Source organism: Lissotriton vulgaris, chromosome 5, assembly GCF_964263255.1.
Source record: "Lissotriton vulgaris chromosome 5, aLisVul1.2, whole genome shotgun sequence".
Classification (NCBI taxonomy): domain Eukaryota; kingdom Metazoa; phylum Chordata; class Amphibia; order Caudata; family Salamandridae; genus Lissotriton; species Lissotriton vulgaris.
In genome coordinates this window covers 750283859-750304374 of record NC_141693.1, presented here as the reverse complement: position 1 = coordinate 750304374, position 20516 = coordinate 750283859, and the positions used below count along the sequence as shown (strand labels likewise).

The following is a 20516-nucleotide window of genomic DNA, read 5'->3' as shown; positions in this document are numbered from 1 at the left end:
TTGAAATCTCAAAATAAAAGAAAGGTATAAGTCGTGGAGAAATATGTACATTCCTCCCTTTCCAACTTCCTTGAATACAATAACATTCTACATTGCACCCAATCCGGCTTCCGCACCAACATGAGCACGGAGACAGCGCTACTAGAAGTAATGGGGGCAATCAAGGAGGTTTTGGATGCAGGGGGCAAGGCGATGCTGGTGATGCTCGACCTGTCGGCGGCCTTTGACACCGTCCCCCACACTGGTCTCCTCTCAAGACTCAGTGAGATCGGTCTGCTAGGGATGGTGTTCAGCTGGTTTAAGTCCTTTCTAGCAGGCCGGCGTCAAACGGTCTGGGCCCCTCCTTTCTATGCCGCGGTGCCGCCATTAGAGGTGGGAGTTCCTCAGGGCTCTATTTTGAGCCCGACTCTCTTTAACATCTTTATGGCCCCCCTGGTGGCACTGGTGGAGTAGTTTGGTGCCCAGATCGTGTCGTAAGCCGACGACACCCAGCTCCTTTTCACTTGTGAGAAGGGGTACGATTTCGACGGGGAGAGCATCAGAGGCTGCCTGGGGGCTGTGTTTAAGTGGTTCCAGCAAAACAGCCTTAAGTGCAACTCGGATAAATCCGAGGTGCTCTTTTTTGGCTGTCGGTCTGATCCGGAGTGGCAGTCTTGGTGGCCTGCGGACATGTTCCCTCCATTGGCTGCTTCGGGCGTGGCCAAGAACCTTGGAGTAAAAATTGATAATAATCTTGCGTTGAAGCCCCAGATTCTTGGCCTAGCTGGGAAATGTATTGGTCTTCTTAAAATGCTCCAAAAATTTCTTCCTCTGCTCTCACAGGTACATAGAAAAATCACGGTGCAGGCTCTAATCGGGTCTCTCCTTGATTACGCCAACGTCCTGTACCTCGGATTGCCAGAGTATCTTCTCCAATGCCTGCAGATAGTTCAAAATTCGGCTGCCCGTGCCATCTTTGGCCTCCATCGGAGAGCCAGAGTCTCTGGTCTTCTGAAGACTCTTCATTGGCTCTCCATCCGGAAACAAATCATTTTTAAGGCGCTTACTCTGGCCTTCAAGGCTCTCCATGACACTGGCGCCAAATACATCCAACGGCGGTTGGCCTTCTAGGTCTTTGAGGTCAGCATCATTGGCTTTGGCCTCAGTCCCTGTTATCAGGAGAGCACGGATCAGAGGTCGTCGTTTAGATGCCTGGCGCCTCAATTGTGGAACACCCTGCCTGTGTCTTTGAGAAGGAGTACCAACTTGTTAGCTTTCAGGAAGGATTTAAAATCTTGGCTGTTTGTTCAGTAGTGCCTGCTTCTCTTCTGTCTTTCCCGTGTCTGTTTAGGTCAGAAGCGCCGGGACACTCCTCGGAGTAGCTGAGTGCTATACAAAACATCCCCTAACATAACATAACATAACATAAGTTAGGAAGAACAGTGAACATTTCACCTCTATCGCATAACTGTCTTTGTGATATTCGGATAATAAGATAATAAATCTTAGGGTTTGAGTGTTTGGTTCACTTTAATCTTATCACGGTTCGGATTTGTTCTGTGCTTTTCAGGCCAACATGATCATGGAGAGTCAGCATCATGGCCAGTGATGGAGGTGTACACTCTGCAGACTTCTTACAACATGTGAGTCCAAGAGCGTCACAACTGGTTCACTGGTATTCTACACAGTCCTGATGGCCCAGTCCTTGGAGGATTGTTTATAGTTCACCTGTGACTTGTGCTTTTTTCACTAGAAAATAACCTGAAGTCCAGAAACTATGTTTGAATTACTTGTTTCTATATTTTCATATGGTTGTACTTCAAGATTTTCAGGCTCTGGGTGCCTCAACCTGCCTTTCTTCTTTCATTAGAGACTGAAAGTTGTTCAGGCGTCCCTAAACTTACCATACAGTTAACAAGGCATTATTTACTTATATAGAAAAATATGCAGATTGTAAACATAGCCTATTGAAGACTATAGATTATGGGTCCCATTACCAGTCTCACAGAGCTGTTTCCCCTGGGGATAACTACAAGTTTTCCTGTTTCACTGGGATCAGATTGATCAGGCCCTCAATCTCCGTTCTCGATCATTACAGGCCCAGAAAAAGGGGCCAGAGTCATCTGGAGAGCTGCGGGTGGCAGGCAGCCATTGTGCTCACCCCGCCTTGCTGCATCTTTCAGCATTGGTGAGGTGAGGGGGCTGAAGAAACTCCCCTAGCTGAAGAAACAAGCATTTGCAATGCAATCGGTCTCGCCTTTGGGACCTTATATGTATTTAGCTATGCCGCACATTACCCTGGATGCTGAAACATCTACTGTTCTTTAACATGGAAGGAAAGTAAGCACCAAACTGGGTGACATGCCAGGTATGGGAACACATGGAGAGAACTATGGCCTTTAAGCAGGAAATGGTATAGTCCAAAGCTCTGTTTTTAATATAAAATCAGGGCCTTCGATGGTTGTTAGACCTGGCACCTTGGCGTGAGTTTCCCTTCCACTTTTTTGCTTATGTGCCTCAGATGTTTTGCTGGTGTCCGCTGCTCAGGGCACTGCGCCAAGGCCAATCCGTGCTGCAGTGCAAGTGCTCCCTATGAAAAGTGTAACTGTGTTTGGTATACCTGATTGGTTCATTGGATTTACTATCAGTCCCCAGTAAAGTGCACCAGGAGTGCCAGGGCTTGTAAATGCCAATACTGCTAGTGGGCCTGCAGCGCTGGTTGCGCCACCCACACAAGCAGCCTTTTAAAATGTGTCTAGGGTCTGCCATTGCAGAACCTGTGTGCAGTCTGGTACTGTCATGCTGGCTGGGCAAGTGCACACACTTGCCAGCCCCTACACCTTCCCTTAACTTCATATTAGTCACCCCTATGGTAGGCCCTAGGGCAGGGTGCATTGTAAGTGTAAGGTAGGACAAGCCCTGATGTGTGTGGCATGTCCTAATAGTGAATTACAGCCAAATTCGTTTTTCACTATTGAAAGGCTACCTGTCCCCTTTAGGCCAGATGGGCTGCTGGAATTATTACACTCTATAATCCCAGCAGGCTCAGGGAGCATGGTAGAAAATAATGTTTAGTATGCCTGAACTCAGAATAATAAAATACTTCTTTTAGTAAAGTTTATTTTAATATCCTGTGTTTGCCAATGCTACTTTTAGAAAGTTAGCATTTGCTTGCCTAACCATTTCAGCTCGCCTCTGCAGTATGTGTATCTGACTGTCTGGGATGTGTGAGTGACAGGGCTGGGGGATGACAGGTGGTGGATGCAAGGATTACACCTTAGTAGGAGGTAAGAGTGGCCCTTGACTCTGAATCTGGCTGTGCTCTGCCACCACAATGCTGGCTCTGCCCCCCTGGGGAGCGACTGATGACTCAGCCTGCACCTGGCCCAGGAAGGGCGAAGCCCCATCATCAAGGTACTCCTGGCTGCCCCTGTCCACACTATGCTGGCTCCGCCCCCCTGGGGAGCGTCTAATGTGCCTGCCCTCACGCTGAATGCAGAAGCCAGAAGTACCCCCAACAAGTGCTCAGAGGCTGAGAGCAGTTATGCAAAGGCCCCCCTGGCCTGTGAGAACAAAAGAAACTGTGTATAAAAGTAGGAGCTCTGCTCCTTGTAAATCAGAATCCTGTTTTACCACAAAGGACCTCTACCCGACTAGAAGGAGAAGAGACGCTGGAAGGACTGGCCTGCTGCTTGCCTTGCTGAGAAAGGAGAGGAGAAGACTTTCTAAAAAGACTTTGTTGCTTTGTGCTCTAAACATTCTCCAAGGGCTTGTTGGAGCTTGCCCCCTGACCTGAACCCCAGGACTAGTGGGTTCTTGGTGCTTCTGCTCGTCCTGATATTCGAGCCGTGTGTACATCCCGCCGGAGCCAGACTGCGCCCCTCATCGCCCCCTCCTAGGGCTGTGGCACTCAGGAGCTTGCCTGCCTTTGTCCTGTGAGAGCCTCGCTCCGACCGGAGTCGCTCTCTGCCCCCAGGCTTGGCTTCCTGCTCCTCTGACCCTTGCCTGCTACTGGAGGGCCCTGAGACGCTTTTCCCCCCTCCCGCCGGAATTCCCTCTGTGGATTGTGATCCACGCCGGGTCTACAGCTGCACAGTCCGTGCCCTGTGACCCCGCTTTGTGATCCCAGAGACTCGTCAGGCCGCGCCGCCCCCGCTGAGGAGACCCCCGCACCGTCGTGCTAAGGGTCGCGGGCCGCGCCTGCCTGATTGTGCACACCCGCTGACGTCCGGATCCAGAAGTGCCCCCATCGCCTGAGTCGCACTAAGCCTGTGCCGACTCTCGCCAAGAAGAAGAAGTGTCGATAAATCACCATCGGGCTCGGGGCCCGCAACGCGTTATTTCCCCGCTCCTGACTAAAGAGACACAAAGGTACTGTACTTATCCCCCGCGGTGCGAGCCGCTCTCCCAACCGGACTCGCACCGCTCTGTGTGCCCCTGCCTGCAGCGCCTCTCCGCGAGCACCGCTCTGCTCTGTGAGCGCGCTCCAGCCCCTCCCGCTGGAATCCTCTGAACGTCGGGAAACCGCAGGCTGCAATCTGAGCCCCTGCCCGAGTGACTGGGGCTGCGCTGGGTTCTTTGGCCTTTCCCCCCCCGGCAGCTCTGAGGTCGGCGCTCTCCCCCGTGTGGGTCCCGCAGACCAGGGGGGGGCCGTACGCTCCCAGGGACCCGGCCGGGCCGAACGCGTCCCACGCGGGAAGCGTGAGACTTGGAAGGGGGTCGGGATTTCCCCGGTCTGAGACGCCGCGAAGCGCTACAGAGTACAGGACCGAGTCCCTAAGGTCCTAGAGGGGTGAAAAAGTGCACAATCTGGTCAGAAACGACCAAGGAACTAAGAGAACTGTGCAGAAGGGAAAAGAGACTAGCTTTTAAGAGGAGATAAAGTGAAAAGGACTGTTATGGGAACATATAACAAAGACATCTCCATTTGAACTGCAACTAAGAAGAAAAGTGCCTATTTACAATCTGTGGTGCTACATAAACGTTATTTGGTCTTGTGATAAGTCTGACCTAAGAGATATATATATATTTTACATAAAGAAGCGTATTTTTATATACTCACAGCCTGGTGTCCATTGGTGGGGGGATTGGTGTATTTTACTGTGTGTGTGATTACAAATGCTTAACTAACTAACGCCTGAAGAATAGCCTTGGCTGCTCACGCCACGCACCTAGAGGGTGAGCAAGGGTCATTCTAAGGGGTCATCCTTCGCCCTGACTTAGAGGAGAGGGTCCCTGCTTGTCACAAGTGCATACTTGCGCCAACCAGAGACCCCCAATTCTAACAATGGTCATATAGCTGAAAATACCAGATTTGGAAACAATATTCTTGTCTACGGGTGTTCATGGAAGACCATTTCTATGGACTGGAATCTAGAGAATGCTAAAGTGATTCCGGTATTTTACTGACTTCTGCTGGTCGTTTTCTATCAAGAAAGTTAAATAGAGGCAGTTGCCAGAATTTTTTTTAAAAGAAAGTCCCTGAGCAGAAAGCAATTCTGGTATTTTACGGACCTCTGCTGGTCGTTTTCTATCAAGAAAGTTAAATAGAGGCAGTTGCCAGAATTTTTTTTAAGAGAAAGTCCCTCAGCAGAAAGCAATTCTGGTATTTTACGGACCTCTGCTGGTCGTTTTCTAACAAGACAGTTAAATAGAGGCAGTTGAACAGGAAAAAAAGTCCCTAAGCGGAAGCAGAAAAGTCCTAGACTGATCTACAGAGCCCACAAAGTACATATAAGTAGAAGTATATAATAAGTATATACTAAAGTATATACTAGAGGTCTCGAATGCTCGACCTAAAAATCATCCTTTCCTCCTGCCACTGCATTCCAACTCTGCCCCAGGAGACAAAAAAGCCCCATAACGTTTACCACTTGCTCCACCCAGCTGGGAAGTGTTGCAGCTTTCAGCTTATTATTTTCCCTAATAGCGGATAACATACGCAATTGGACCCCATTATTACCGGGTGCACATGCTACTCCTCATTCCGCGGGAAATAGCTTGTAATCCCCGTTATCTCATCGTGAGTTACTGCACGGTTTTATTAATTCCAGCCCAATTATAACCCTCTGGAGATAACCGGGAACTCATCTCTGTGTGGCATACTTGCACATTTTGATCATGTTGTAGGGATAAGAACCCCCAATTATAAAAACTTGCAAATAATGTAAAACATTTTAACAGAAATAAATAAATATTAGGAATTCATCGGATTACAATGATTTACGCCTTCTGTCTCACAGAGAGGCATAAATCTGGAGCGCTCAGGCTGGCAGGTTATGGAGTCTAGTTTGTAAATATGTGAAGGTAGAGAGACTGGAAGCTTTGCGCAGAATGGAGGTGGGAAAAACTTTTATTTCAAAGACTAAACTGTGCTATCACAGTTGCATGTATTCTAAGCCTGGCTCTTTGGGCTCTGCATTGTGGTCTTTGGATAAAGACCAGAAGGATCACGAACAGGCATTGTCGGCTTCTCTGCTAAGGTGGAGGGGCGTTGCCACACTGCTCGCGGAGCAGTGTAAAATAAAAAATAAAACGATAATGAGTTATTATCATTTTATTTTTATTATCACCAGGTTAGGACGTGCTTGGCTCCGGTGATGTCTGGGAGGAGGAGTGGTTGCTGCACTCTAAAGTGTGCATGATGTTTTCACCGGCCGTCTTGGCCTGGCCAACCGGCATGCATACTTTGCATGTTCTCCACCCAGGCTGCATCACAGCCTAGGTGGAGAACATGTCCAGGCTCCCATTTCCCATCTGAGCACCAAACCACGGTGCTCAGACCAATCACAATGCTGCATAGCAGTGTTGTGATTGGCTAAAGGTAGCCTCGGTACTTCCTGGTTGAGGAGCGGAGGAGAGGCAACCTGGGAGAGATGGAGAAGGGATGCAGCGATCAGGTAAGTGAATTTAATTTTTTTTACCCTCCCACCCCTGTACCGTATCTGCCGCCACTGTGAACAGACCATTAACTCACTGCTTGAGGGTGCAAAGTAACATTTATATTGAACCTGGATTCTGCTATCAATTTCCCTGGAGGCAGCTTAAAAACAACTAGAATTTTTTATTGACAATCACTTCTCAAGAGTCAACAGAGCCTAGTGATCATCACAGGAGGTGCAGAGGCCATGGGTCTCTAGCTTCCAAATTACACTGTGCCACGTGCGTCATTATCTGTTAGTACACACTTTTAAGTCAAAAGCAACTACTGTGTCGGGTTTGTGTATTTGAAGCCAAGTGTTGTTAGCTGCAAAGCCAGGACAAGCTGAAGGTATCACACTTGACATGGGTCCTCTTGGTGGATGTGCATGGGCGGTCCAGAAAGAGATGGGCGTTGAAAAGTGAAAGTCCTTTGTACTGTACTCCCATGCAATACATGTTTTAGAAAATGTAAAAAGAAAATATCCCAAAATGATTGTCTGTTAATGATAAATTACCCTCTTAAGAATAGAAACTTAGAAAAAAGCATGAATTAACGAATATTTTAGAAAATATTAGGTTGATTATATATTTTAAAAGGCTTCAATTCCCAGCCGTTTGGAGATGTGAAGAGCATTCAGACAGCCACAAGAAGTCTGACGAGGAATCTCTTTAGAGATAGATTCATGTCCTCCCGCACCCTGCTGTGCCATGCTGCACAGACCGCTGTTTCCTACCATCTGAGAGCCATGGTGTACTGCAGACTTCCCTCTGCGCAGAGAGGAGACCTGCCCTCCTAATTCTATTAGCCTTTGCCTTAGAGGTCAGATAAGTGGCCTCCTGTGAACCCCTGCAGTCCTACACAACCAGCCCCTGCAGAGCCGTGCGCTTATTTTACAGAGCGCGGATACTCGACTGAGAGCCAAATTAACCTGAACCGACACCTACCTGTCCCAGAGCCAGGCCTGCCGCAGCAGAATTGGACTTTAAAGGATATTGGTAGAGACCTAACCTTCTGCACCACCGTCTTACTGTGGAAAGTTCTGTACTTTTTCAGAACCGTCACATCCTGCCACGCACTATGAAGGCGGATACTATTCGTGCGTTTTCTGGCAGCTCTAATGCAGCCTCCCCGCAGTTCTGCCCGCCTGCACTGTACTCACGGCAGCTTGTGAACACGGCCAATAGGAAGGCAGCCTTCATCTTGAGACAGTCTGGCAGGCCCGGGGTCGACGCGACAACAGCAAGTTCTCTGGTCACTGGTAAAGACAACCTGCGCTGCGGCTTTACCCAGCGGAGGCTGCCCGGGTTTAAATACAGTCTGTGGCGGCGTCATCTTAGAACGTTATCAGAGACCCTGAGCAAACAACGGGCACCGAGGAGGAACATACGGGCAATGGAATGGGGCGGTGTGCAGCGTCCCTTTGAAGGACTGTATGACCAGGAAGCGAAAGACCCGGATGCTGCTCGCACCCTCACGCGACCATGCCAAAGTAAATGCCGTGCCCTGTGTACTGTTCCAGGATGGATTTGTTGGCACTGATGGGCGACATATAGCGGCCGCCAGTGCCCACGTGCTCAGGTGACAGGTGTTAGATGGGCCACAAGAGCACTTAAAATACATTTGTAAAGTAGAGTTGATACTTCCACATATTTGAAAGACATTGATTTTCCCAGTGCCTATTTCATTTGTTTACATTGATAGCTGTTACAACACCCACTGCTAATCCGCTTCAAAGCTATTTCTATCACGATTTATTCCATTTCAAAGAGGAGAATGACGCGTCAATGTAATCAACTTTCCCTGTCGTACTTCTGTGCATGCAAAAAGAAAAGTTAATGGACCCATCAAGTGTTCTTTTTGCAATTGTCACCCCGAGTGGGATGGGTTCCGTGCTTTCCATGCCACTGGAGTCAAGCTAGCCTGACTGATGAGGGGTGAAAACCCTAAACCGGTCCCAGGATGCTTGTTTCCGGTCCAGGGAGGACTTGCCTGGCAGTTAGGGCTGGACTGTTCCAATGGGGAGCAGGGACAAGACTGATTTTCATATGGCTGGCTTTAAACTGGAAAGGCATGGGGAGCATAAACACAATGGATTTAGGCCCAGATCTCTGTACCGGGGTGAATGTTTGACATTGATCAGCATTCTGTCTATCAATTGTTCTTTTTGCATTTGTCACCCTGAGTGGACAGTTATGCCTAGACGTGGGTCCCGTGCTCTCCTTCCCATTGGAGTCAAGCTATTCTGGCTGATGAGGAGTGAAATCCAGGAACCGGTCCCAGGATGCTTGTTTACGGTCCAGGGAGGACCTGTTCTGGCAGTTTGGGCTGGACCGTTCCTATCAGGAGAAGGGTCAATACTGATTTGCATATGGCTGGGTTTAAACTGGAATGGCTTGGGGAGCAAAAAAATGATGGGTTTAGACCCACATCTCTGCACTGGGGTGAATGTTTGACATTGATCAGCAATCTGTCCATCAGCTTTTCTTTTCGCACATCTGTGCATGGCAAGAAGCAGTGTTACTATGAGAACAAGCATTATTTTATTGTCCTTTTATCACTCAAAAGCGTGTGAGATATCCCACCGTTTTACCACGGTGTTTCAGCCCCTGGTAATACTCCACTTATTCAGTGCAAATGTTCTCATCCCCACCAAATGTATTTTTTATGGAAGCCAGGTATAATCATTGGACCATATTAGCTGGTTCCGTAACATTTAACCATCTCTCAAAGGGTAACCACAACTTGTTAGACCTGCCTGCATCCATTGTTTTCTTCATAGAATACACACCTTTAACTGGTCTAAGACAGTAATCCATGGTGATGGTAGTGGGGGGGATTCTTGTAGCCTCTTCCTACAGATTTCCTTCCAACCGAGTAACATAGTGTGAAAGAGCAACTTGATCAAATCCCATTCCCCTTAAATTTGTTAGAGTAAATGGCAAAAAGATGTAAGATGGGGCTTACCTGGATGTCAGATTTTAGAACCGTTGACAGTACCTCACGCCAGTGCTTTAAATGGGAAAAATAAGTGCAGGTACTCATCAAATTGAGGTCGGGATGTGGCTAGTGGGTTAAGGGTGGGACATGATGCAAAGGCACTTCGGCCATCTGTTTAATATTCATTTTACACTTCCATTGTCCTTGTTAGTAGTTTATAATTTCCCATATGCGCAGATTCTCTCTGCACTCATAGTAAAACACAAATAGTAATGAATAGGCAGTTTGCTGCTACAGCCCACTGAAATATGTATGGAGCTCATTGCACTTGAAGTGATCTTGACCTATGCTGTTAGTCCTCCTTGTCTGGTCTTCAGCCACTGCTGCAATTTAGGTCATCACTGAGTGAACTTGGACCACCAATGTACTATCCTGTTCCAATGATGTGTGGTCTTGGTTCAGCCCTGTCTGACCTTGCATCTGTCATTTCAGATCTTGTCCAGTGCCTCGTTCTGCACACAGGACACAGACTACCAAAAGATCAGGAGGAGCTCACGAACAGTAGAACATCAGGGCATATTTACAAAGGAATGGCTAAGCGTGGCATTAAACAGACATTGCTAATGCCACGCTACACCATTCTGAAAATTCAGGGATGCGCAGTATTTACAATGGTACGGCACATCTCTGCATTTACTCTAGTGCTGGTGCTAAACTCAGCTGCCTAGTGCCAAAATAGGCACCTTTGCATGTGTTGAAGGAATGATTGTTTATGTGCAGGAAGGTGTTATTTCCTGCATATAAATACTCCAGAATGGCGAATTTGTAAGGTCTATGTGTGCTGCATTGTGCTGCACACATTGAAGTTGCAAATTGTCATGTTTTAAATAATTGTTTATGTGCAGGAAGGGACACCTTCCTGCACTTGAACAATCAATCAATCAATTGACTTTATTTCGGCTCATTTGAACCATAAAAGTACAAGACAGCATATCTACTTAAAAACATTATAAATACCAGGCTCTGTTCACGACAATATGTAAGACAGATGTGCAACATCAGTTGCCAAAGAAGTAACCACAGAGCTCAGACAAAAGTCAAAGGGAAAAAAACCTTGAAAACAGTCCTTAAGCGAAGGCTCATTGGGGGTCCGCTATTTCCCCAGGGTAAGCGAAAGTTCAGATATTAAAAAGGCAGTCAATACAACAATAAAAGACACAGCATTCAGTATGCATAAATACATTAAATATCCAACAAAAAATTCCTAAAGTTCACATAAAAACAGTAGCCCTCTGCTTGATGGCACATTCAATATATGTGGCAGCAGAGAATCAAATCTTAGTCGTGGGTAGAGTTTGTAGATAGATAAAGAAAGCTCTACAATAGCAAGTGTTTGCCACCCTTGAGAATGGGCAACAGATAATGTTTCCGCAGCATCCAAAACGATTTGCAAAAAAAACGAATTGCAAGGTAGTTTAAGGTGATTGGTCGTCACAAGGGCATTAACACCATCGCTGCTAATGGAATTCCCCTCCTGTGCTGCCCCTCATTGAAATGGGTGTGGTTGTGACGGAACCATTCCATCATCAGCACAGCCCAGCCCGGACTGATGACGGAATGGTTCCGTCACAAGCATCGAAGGGGTTAAGGAAGATGTGAAAAAGATGTGCCTTGTGATGGAAAAGCAGCAAGAAAGTGCACCTTGCATAATCTGAGTCTTGTCAGTAAAAATGTATGATGCATGTTTCCCACCTACAGTAAGTATGGCACAGGATTAACAGCCGGACAAGTCCTCATATAGATCTGGACCGTTGGACACTCATTCACAATGCAGCACACATAGAAACAGCAAAAACGAGGGGAAATTAAGCATTTCTCCTCGATTCACTATGTTAAGACCAGGTTTTCCATAGCCTTAATTTTGGCGCTGTCTTCTATTTATACCACCCCTGTATAAAGGGGTCATCGTCAAAATCAATGGGTGTGGTGGCGGAACGCCAACCGCAATACCCATTGCACGCCCTTTTCACGCTAAGTGTAACGTGAAAGGGACCCTATTTTCAAGGCAACGTAAAGCCACTTAACGTGGCTTCATGCTGCCTTGTAAATGAGACTGGTTTATCATCACAGGACCGTCATAAAAAGTAATGTTCCTGTGGTGATAGGGGCTTATATATATGCCCCTTAGGGCCAGATGTAGGTAATTCTATTTTACCGATTCATAAATACCGAATTTTACCGATTCGGTATTTATGAATCGGTAAAATAGAAGGTGGGAGAAATTTAATATTCAATTACCTAATCGGTAACATTCGGTATTTACCGATTCGGTAAATACCGAATCGTTATTGCCCATTGATTCCTATGGGCCTTAAAGCCCATAGGAATCAATGGGCAATACCGAATCGGTATTTACCGAATCGGTAAATACCGAATCCAGCAAGGGTGCAGGGGGTGTCACTTTGACACCCTCTAGCACCCCAAATACAGGCATGTGTGCCATGTGGCACACAGACATGCCCTAAGGGCATTTCTGTGTGTCACATGGCACAGGTGTGCATGCACAGATGTGCATGCACACCTGCATTCGGTATTTTACCACCCAATAGGATTGGGTGGTAAAATACCGACTCTAAAGGGCCTGTGGCACTCTCAGGAGTGCCACCTACATGTGGAATTACCGAATCGGTAAAATTACCGATTCAGTATTTTACAGAATCAGTAAATTTACAGAATCAGTAAATTTACAGATTCTGTAAAATACTGGCCCCTACATGTTGATTCCTAAATACCGGTCGGTAACGGCCGAATTCGGCCGTTACCGACCGGTATTTCCTCTCCTACATCTGGCCCCACGTTCCTAATGGCATGCATGGAAAAAAGTGCAAACTAGATGGAGACTTTTACCTTAACACCTTGGGTGCTTTGAGTTTTCCCCTCCTGTGCTGAGGACCAATACAAATGGGTGTGGTCATGACGAGCTCAGCTCGTCATGAGCACACGAGCACCGTGTGTCATGACGAGCTGAGCTCGGCATGAGCACGGAAGGGGTTAAAATTATATATTACCTTTCTGACCCTTTTTACTTTAGTCTCAAGAAAGGTAACAGAAAATAAAATTGAAATGTATATCTTTAAAACTAACCCATAAGTATTCCCAATATCTGCTTTGCACACACTGGGGCCTGTAATGTAAGCGATCACGGTCGGCCACCTATTTTTACTATATGGAAGGAGATTGAGGGGGGAGCTCTCGCACCACAGCTTCAACATGCACACTCACAGACTACTCTTTTCCTATTTTTTATATTTGTAACCAGTTAACACCAAACATAATCTGTACAGTACTGGGCACCACCACTCCTTCAGAACCATACTTTAAAGAGATTCTCATTTAAAGGGCTTATATTACTTTTCTCTTATATGCAACAGGCATATTCATGCAGCCTATTTTATTTATATGGACTGGCCAGATCAGACCATGCGAAAGAATCCTTAGAACTACCTTGACAAATTAAAAAACGTGCACATTGGTCATCACTGTGGGTGAAGTTAGGCCTGCATAGTGTTGTAGGCCAGTATTATAAGATCCTAACTTTCTGGCATATTGGTCGTTGGTAGTATAGGATATGAAATTGGGCCATTGCTGTTTAATGGACAAGCACTGGGTCACATTTGATCTGCAAGGGGTGAGAGGACCTAAGGCGAGGCAGCGATGGGTGTGATCTGTATTAGTTCATGGTTTTTAAGAGTGATGGAAACCAGTCAATGACAAACGTTTTTAGGGTTTGGAAGGGTGATGTCAAACGTCTCAACTCTCCCTCTTTATTATGAGCCCTGTATTCCGCCAGCCCAGACGTGGTACAGTCAGGCACAAAGGCAAATTTGTGGCCATATCTCCCATCCTACCTGGTCTTCATACATCCTTGTTAGTTGGAATCAGGAGGTGAGTAGGTAATTATTCCAGGGTAGATCCTTTGAAACACCATAGAAGTCTTATTGTCTGACCTTGGTTATCCCTCAGGATACCATCATATTATTTGAACAGTATTACTAATCATGCATTCCTGTCACCACACTATAGGATACATACCATTTTCCACCCTTTGCTGGAACCCACTGACCTTCTGGGAACTTCTAGGGTCCTAGTTCTAGGTATACTCCATAACACATGGAAATATGTTTCAGGCCTCAAATAACCAAGACTGACTGAGTCGTGGTGTCTTCTGACATGGTAGCAATATCAGCACACAACCTATGAAATCTATTTATATTTCAGCTTAGCGATTTAACGTGGGCATTTGCCCACAGAGATTGGACAGCCAAAGAAAAGAACTCACTGAGTACAACAGACGTATTCTGCAAGACTCTCAACTTCCTGCATGGGTCTTGGAAAAAATAACCAATTCATCCATTGCTCCTCTTAGAGACCTTTACAGTGACAATATAGAGAACAGGATCCTTACCTTATGACTAAGGCTTCCGGTTTACTTATTTTATAGATTTTTACAGATCAATACAGACAGAAAACAATGCGTTTCCTGTCTGTATTTATTTTTAAAAGCAGAAAAATACTGAAATTGGTGCTTGTTGTGAGAGGCTATCCATGCTCTCTTTCAGGAATTCTCAGCATCAGCTGAGCAGATTGACAGCATTGGGAATTGAAAAACAGGATGATATTTCCTTGAATAGGCATATATTAACATAAACGTGTAGTATGACACTAGTATGTGCTTGTGAGTGTAGTGTTTAGTTATACATGACTGCCTAATTTGGTAAATTGTGACAGGCATCCATGTATGAGTGCATGTTCAAGAGTTAAATAAACATGGAAATATACAATTTTACGGCTCCATTTATTCTCAAACACAAAGTAAATATGGATATTTACCAATAATATGGGAAAAATATAAATATGGATAAATCCAGATGGGTGGCAGATCGTTTACATACCTCGGTCCCTCACTCTGGAATTCCCTTCCCACATCTATTCGGAACGAAAAAGTGTATGTCCAATTTCGCAAATCCTTGAAAACCTGGCTTTTTAACCGGTAATTATTTAAGCAGTTATACATTCCTTGGCCTGCCAGGCGCCAGGAAACCCTTTTTGGGTAGCTGTCACGCCTTCTAAATTTAACTAATAATAATATAATATCCAGACTGAAAGTTTAATAAAATAAATACCATAAAGCAGGGAGCCCGAATTATAACATACTGAACCCCTTTAACACTGCCATGGCAGATTATATTCATTGACCTCCCCTCGCCCCCCACACATACATATGTAGGGCCCCTAATCCTCCATCACCTTAATTTGAGACAACAGAAAACTATGATAGCCGCAAAAAATATCCTACTTCAGTTCCTGCCTGCAAAGGAACCCCAGCGAACCCCTTTTCATTTTTACACCTGGTAAGAGGCAGCTTTAGCTATCCCATGAGCCTTAAGAAATCAAAATACATGCATAAATAAAAAATGCATACATGGGTAGGGGGGCTTTTACTCAAACCTCGTCATCCACTGGTCTGTCCAACTATCATTCACATTCTGCTTCCACTCACCACAACATATAGCATGGGTAAACGACCAGCCCATGAAAGTCACTGGCCATTTTGCACTCTGAGTGATAAAAATGTTTATTGCTTGCCCAAATTTGCCTTAAAAATGCACTTCATGGCCAGGCTGGAGGGACAATACTTTACTTTGGCAATGCTTTTTTTCTTACCGCATATTATCTATTTTTTCAGTCATTGTGTGTGTTTAAAATAGATCTTCAGGTTACAGTAATTAAGGGCCATTAGTAGCTGTTCCTTGCTCTAATAAGAATCATACTTTGTGGGGGGAGGGGCGTGGTCAAGGAAGATGGCCGAATAGACGTGCACTGAGACAGCTCCCGCTGAGGGGAAATATATCCTAACTAATCCTGCTCCATCTTAGCCTCTCTGACCCTAGATTGAGGGGCAGACAGTGTCAGACGGTGCGGAATACTGGTGCATCCTCTGCACTTTGGGTGAAAATATTGTTTTGGCCACTGATACAGCAATCAGTGGAGGGTGCCTTGGTTCACCCTGCAGAGTGAATGGGCTGTGGTGTGGTGCTGCGGGCTACATAGATGGAGTGATATAAAGGCTAAATAACTAGGGGTGGACACATGCCCCCTAGAAGAGTGCTGCTTAAGTTACAAGGTCCCCAAGTTGAGTGGTGCCTCGTAATCCCCACAATGGTCCAGGATAAAGGGGCATATTATCAAGGGGGTTTATCTCCGCTTTTTTGGCTTTAAAAGCCAAGAAAGCGGAGATAAAATTATCTCCCTATTACCTAGCTGTCGCTAACACCAGTTAGCGACAGCTAGTAGGAGATAGCGACCATATTGGGCCCCACTTTGCTTGTCAGTGATATTTATCACTAATGACATGCAAAGTGGGCGTGACAAGATGTTAGCGACTGGATACAGTCGCTAACATTGCTATCTCCTATTACCAACTTTTGGAGATATTCGCGCTAAGCGCGAATATCTCCAAAAGCTAACACCTGCCCTGAGCAGTTCTTAGCCATGTTATCCAATGGGAGGTGGATAACATGGCTAGGAGCATTAGCTCGGTAATGCATGAATATCGCTGACTTTTCAGTGATATTCATGCATTGCGGCCGATTTTTATCGCATTTGCGATAAACCTTGGTAATACCATGGTTTATCTGCGATAAAAATCGCCGCAGCTCAGCAGTAAATTTTTGTCTCTAACCAAGCAATAGTGATAATTATCGCTATTGCTTGGTAATATGCCCCAAAGTTCCTAAGGGTGGCCAAGACATCAAGATAGTGTAGAGTACTGTCCCTGGCCCCTTGTCAGAGGAGCAGGGGGGCCAGCCGGGTCATGGGCGCCGAGATCCTGCGCAGAACACCTCTGATATTCTGATGACCATGCAAAGCTTTAGGGTAGCACCAGAAACAAAAGTGGATTCTATAGCCATGGACACCAACCACCTACGATTAGACCTGCGCAAAGTGGCAGATAAAGTTACTTCTACTGACGGTGAGGTCACTACATTCCGGCAACAGGTTAAAGAGCTTCAGGCAACAGTTGAGGGCCTAAAATGTAGTGCGACACATGTGAAGGAACGTCTGGAGGATGCAGAAGGGCAGTCCAGAATAACCTGTGCTGTCTTGGGTTTCCCGAGCAGGAGGAGGGCCTGGCAGCAGATCTCTTTTTAGAGTGGAGGATAACCACAGACCTCAAGCCTCAAAGGCTCTCTAACCTTTTCTCCATTTAGCAGGTGCATCAGGCCCTGGCACCTATACTACGCCCTGGCACACCATTGCATGCACTAATTGAAAGATTTTTTAATCACAGCGGCTCCATTCTTCAGCATGCTTGTGCGCATCCCCCCAACCGATATGCTGACAAGGCCATCCAAATATTGCCTGATTATAAAAGGAGAGTGCAAGAACTACGAACATCATTTCTGGCTGTTAAGAGACAATTTCACTAGTGCAATGTCAAATACAGTCTCCCTGAGCGGCTTTGCTTCCAACACGAGGGCAAATTGTTTTTCCATGAATCCCCCGGGAAGCGGCATGCTGCTGGAATCCATTGGAATGGGGCTAGGGTGGCAATCATCAGAATAGAGGGAGCAGAGACGTCGAGGATTGGGTAGAACAGTTTGAGGACACCTCACACCTGTCAGTCAACCAAGGTCTGCAAAATCACGGTGCCAAGAACGTATCCTGGTTTGCCCAGATGTAACCCTACAGATGGACACCAAGCCTTTGGCTATGCAAAACTCCTTCTCATCACTATGCCTAGTCCATGAGGCCCAAATTGATGGACCTGGGACAGGATGAACGTAGAGTAGTTGTCTGAAGGTCACTGATTCTCCTTGTGGGTTAAATATTGTTATGGCCTGAAATGAACACCAGACTCCTGGGGGTGTATAATTCAGTTTGCATATGTATGGGGACTAATAATGATACTATGCTATTAATTTGTCTGGTTTTGCACTGTCGCTGAAGTGGGCGTACTACTACATTCAATGGGGTTGGCTTGGAGACTAGGTCGATGTGGATTGCTGAGCTTCTTGTGGGCTTGTGAAATGCTTGGGTCTGGGCTCCCTGGTCAGAAGTTATATTGACCACTGTTGAAATCTGTTTTCACTAGTTGATCTCTTCTGGGTGGGGAGGGCGCTTGGGGCTGGCTCCACTTCCTCTTGTGCATGGGTTGTGGTGGGAGGGTGGTTGATTACTGCCCGAGAGTGGGTCTTAGAGAGGGGAGGTGTATCGTACTATAGTTTACTTCTATGTTCTCAATGTTCTCAATTTTGGGTATTTTTGAGGGTAAAGCTTCCATGTATTATAGAAATGGTCAGTTAGTTCCTAGGTTATATCGGCTTGCAGTGGAGATAGTCACACCACATCTTCTTATAAAGCATGTCTGGGGGAGCATGTAAAAACTGTTCGCTTGGAATGTGCGGGGGCTGAATAGTCCAGAGAAAAGGAATCGAGTACATGCTTACCTATGCAGATACAATTTAGAAATAGCCTTCCTCCAGGAGACACACCTATGGGGTGATTGTATTAATAGTCTGCAGAGCCACTGGAGGGGGCAGATATTACCAAGTCCTACTCTGGCTGTACTAGGGGCCCCTGATATGGGTACCTCCAGGGGTGCCATTTAAGTGATGACCCTCAAGGAACCCTTGGTGAGGAGGGCAGATATGTTATAGTCTAAGGTTCTTTAGATGCCCACAACCTCTGTCTAGTCAATATCTACGCACTTAATACAGATAACGGGGCCTTATATGTTACGGTGCTTGTGGCTGCCCAAGTCCCACCGACTTCGGAGTTTATTCTTGCTGGGAACTATAATTGAGTATTAGATGGTCAGATAGACAGAGCCCCTCCCCGATCTGGCACTAAACCCCATATGACTTTGGCTCTTCGCCAGACTATGAAAAGTTAAACCCTGTTTGATATCTGGTGTGTTTGTAACCTACACATACATACATTCAAATGCCATACTCAGGTACAGATACGCATAGTTGTCTTGATTACTTCCTCGTCCCAGCAGCTGGGGCACATTAGATATACGATGTAGACCATTTGGCCCACTACAGCTCAGAGCACCGCTGTTGGTCGTGTTATCCCCGAAGCAGCATTGACCTAAGGTGCCCTTGAGGCGGATTAATATTGACTTGCTAACAGGTCAAGCTTTTATGGGCACACTGTGGGAAACTCTTACCCACTTTTTTTTAGATTAACTAGAATAGTGCCAGCAGCAGAGCGGTGGAGTGGAACACTATGAAGGGAGTGTTGTATGGCCACCACAATCGGTATTCGCGGAACCCTGGGAGAGGACCTAACCCGGCAGGAGGCTTGCTTGGAATTTCTTGAGAGGGCCATGACAGCTAATCCACAGACCCTGGGAGACTGGGACAAACAGCACTGCAAGGTATGTGAACTGTGGGACCAATTCGAAAAACACACACGTGGTAAAGGGCGCCAATGCTGGCACATGAAGGGTGATAAGGCAGGCCATTTTTGTTAAGCTTGATCGGGTCAGAGACTGAACCGCAACTGATACTAGAAATTCAGGATCATAGGGGATGGACTGTGAACACTCAGTTGGACATCAATAATGTCTTTGCATCACATTTGCCTGAGGTCTGTAAGGAGGCCTGCTTGAGAAAACGGGCAATACCCTATCCACTTATCTCCTAGAATGGTCCTAAGGATCGTGATCAAATAGTTGCTCTGGTGGAAAAACAGGAAATACTGAACGCAGTGAGGTCATTGAAGTCGGTAAGGTGCCAGGAGGTGATGGGCTTTCGGTGGAGTTCTATAAACTCTTTTGTCACACCCTGAGTAATAAACTACTGCCTGTATATACAAAGACCTTCAAGAGAGGCATCCTTCCAGATTCTATGTGAGAGGCCCTAATTGTAATGCTGCCAAAACCAGGTGGAGACCCCCTGGACGTAACCTCTTACAGACCGCCTTCCATGTTAAATGTGTACCAGAAAATCCTTAGTCATATTTTGGCAGCTAGGCTGCTCCCATACCTCCCACATTTGATCCCTAATGATCAGCCGGGATTTATCCCTCAGAGGAGCACGCTGCATAACCTATGCCAAAGGCCCCATGTTCTGCACGCTCTAGAACTAATCGAAGACTCTCAATATTGACTCTCGATATTGAACAGGCTGACTCGGTGAGGTGGGACTATAACTGGAGAGTGCTAGACAGAGTTGGACTGGGCTGTACCTATATTAAATGGGTCCAGCTGCTTTTTAAATCCCCCATGGCCAGGGTCCGAATGGGCCAGTGTGTTTCGGAAGTTATAGACTTACAAAGAGGTACCTGGCAGAGGTGTCCTCTGTCCCTGTTGCTTTTTACAATTGCAATGGAGCTCCTCGCGTGCAGACTTAGACAAGTACTGTATCAATGGGGAATACTGTAGTGTAGTTCCTTTATTCACAATAGGCTCTGCACATTGGAATAATACATACTATAGTTTAGAGTAGGACTGAGGTCGACTAGGTCTCTATCGAATATATTAAACTTGATTGTGAGTGCCAGCTAGCTCAGAGGTCACTAGAAACTTTCTCGAATTCACAAGAAGGGGTTCGTTTCTGACAACCGCATAAACATGACAACTTTGTTTCCCAAGAATAAGAAATCAGTC

At 46.1% G+C, this 20516-nt stretch overlaps 1 protein-coding gene across 1 annotated transcript in view; it reads right to left on the bottom strand.

Moving 5' to 3' along the window:
• The window catches only part of LOC147711498 (phospholipase A2, membrane associated-like), a 242854-nt gene extending 234684 nt beyond the window's left edge, over nt 1-8170 (bottom strand). Inside the window, exon 1 of the mRNA XM_086920194.1 lies at nt 8061-8170. Within this exon, the coding sequence (XP_086776320.1) occupies nt 8061-8100 (40 nt within the window). The 5' untranslated portion in view covers nt 8101-8170. The remainder of the gene's footprint in view (nt 1-8060) is intronic.
• Nucleotides 8171-20516: the final 12346 nt, after the last annotated feature.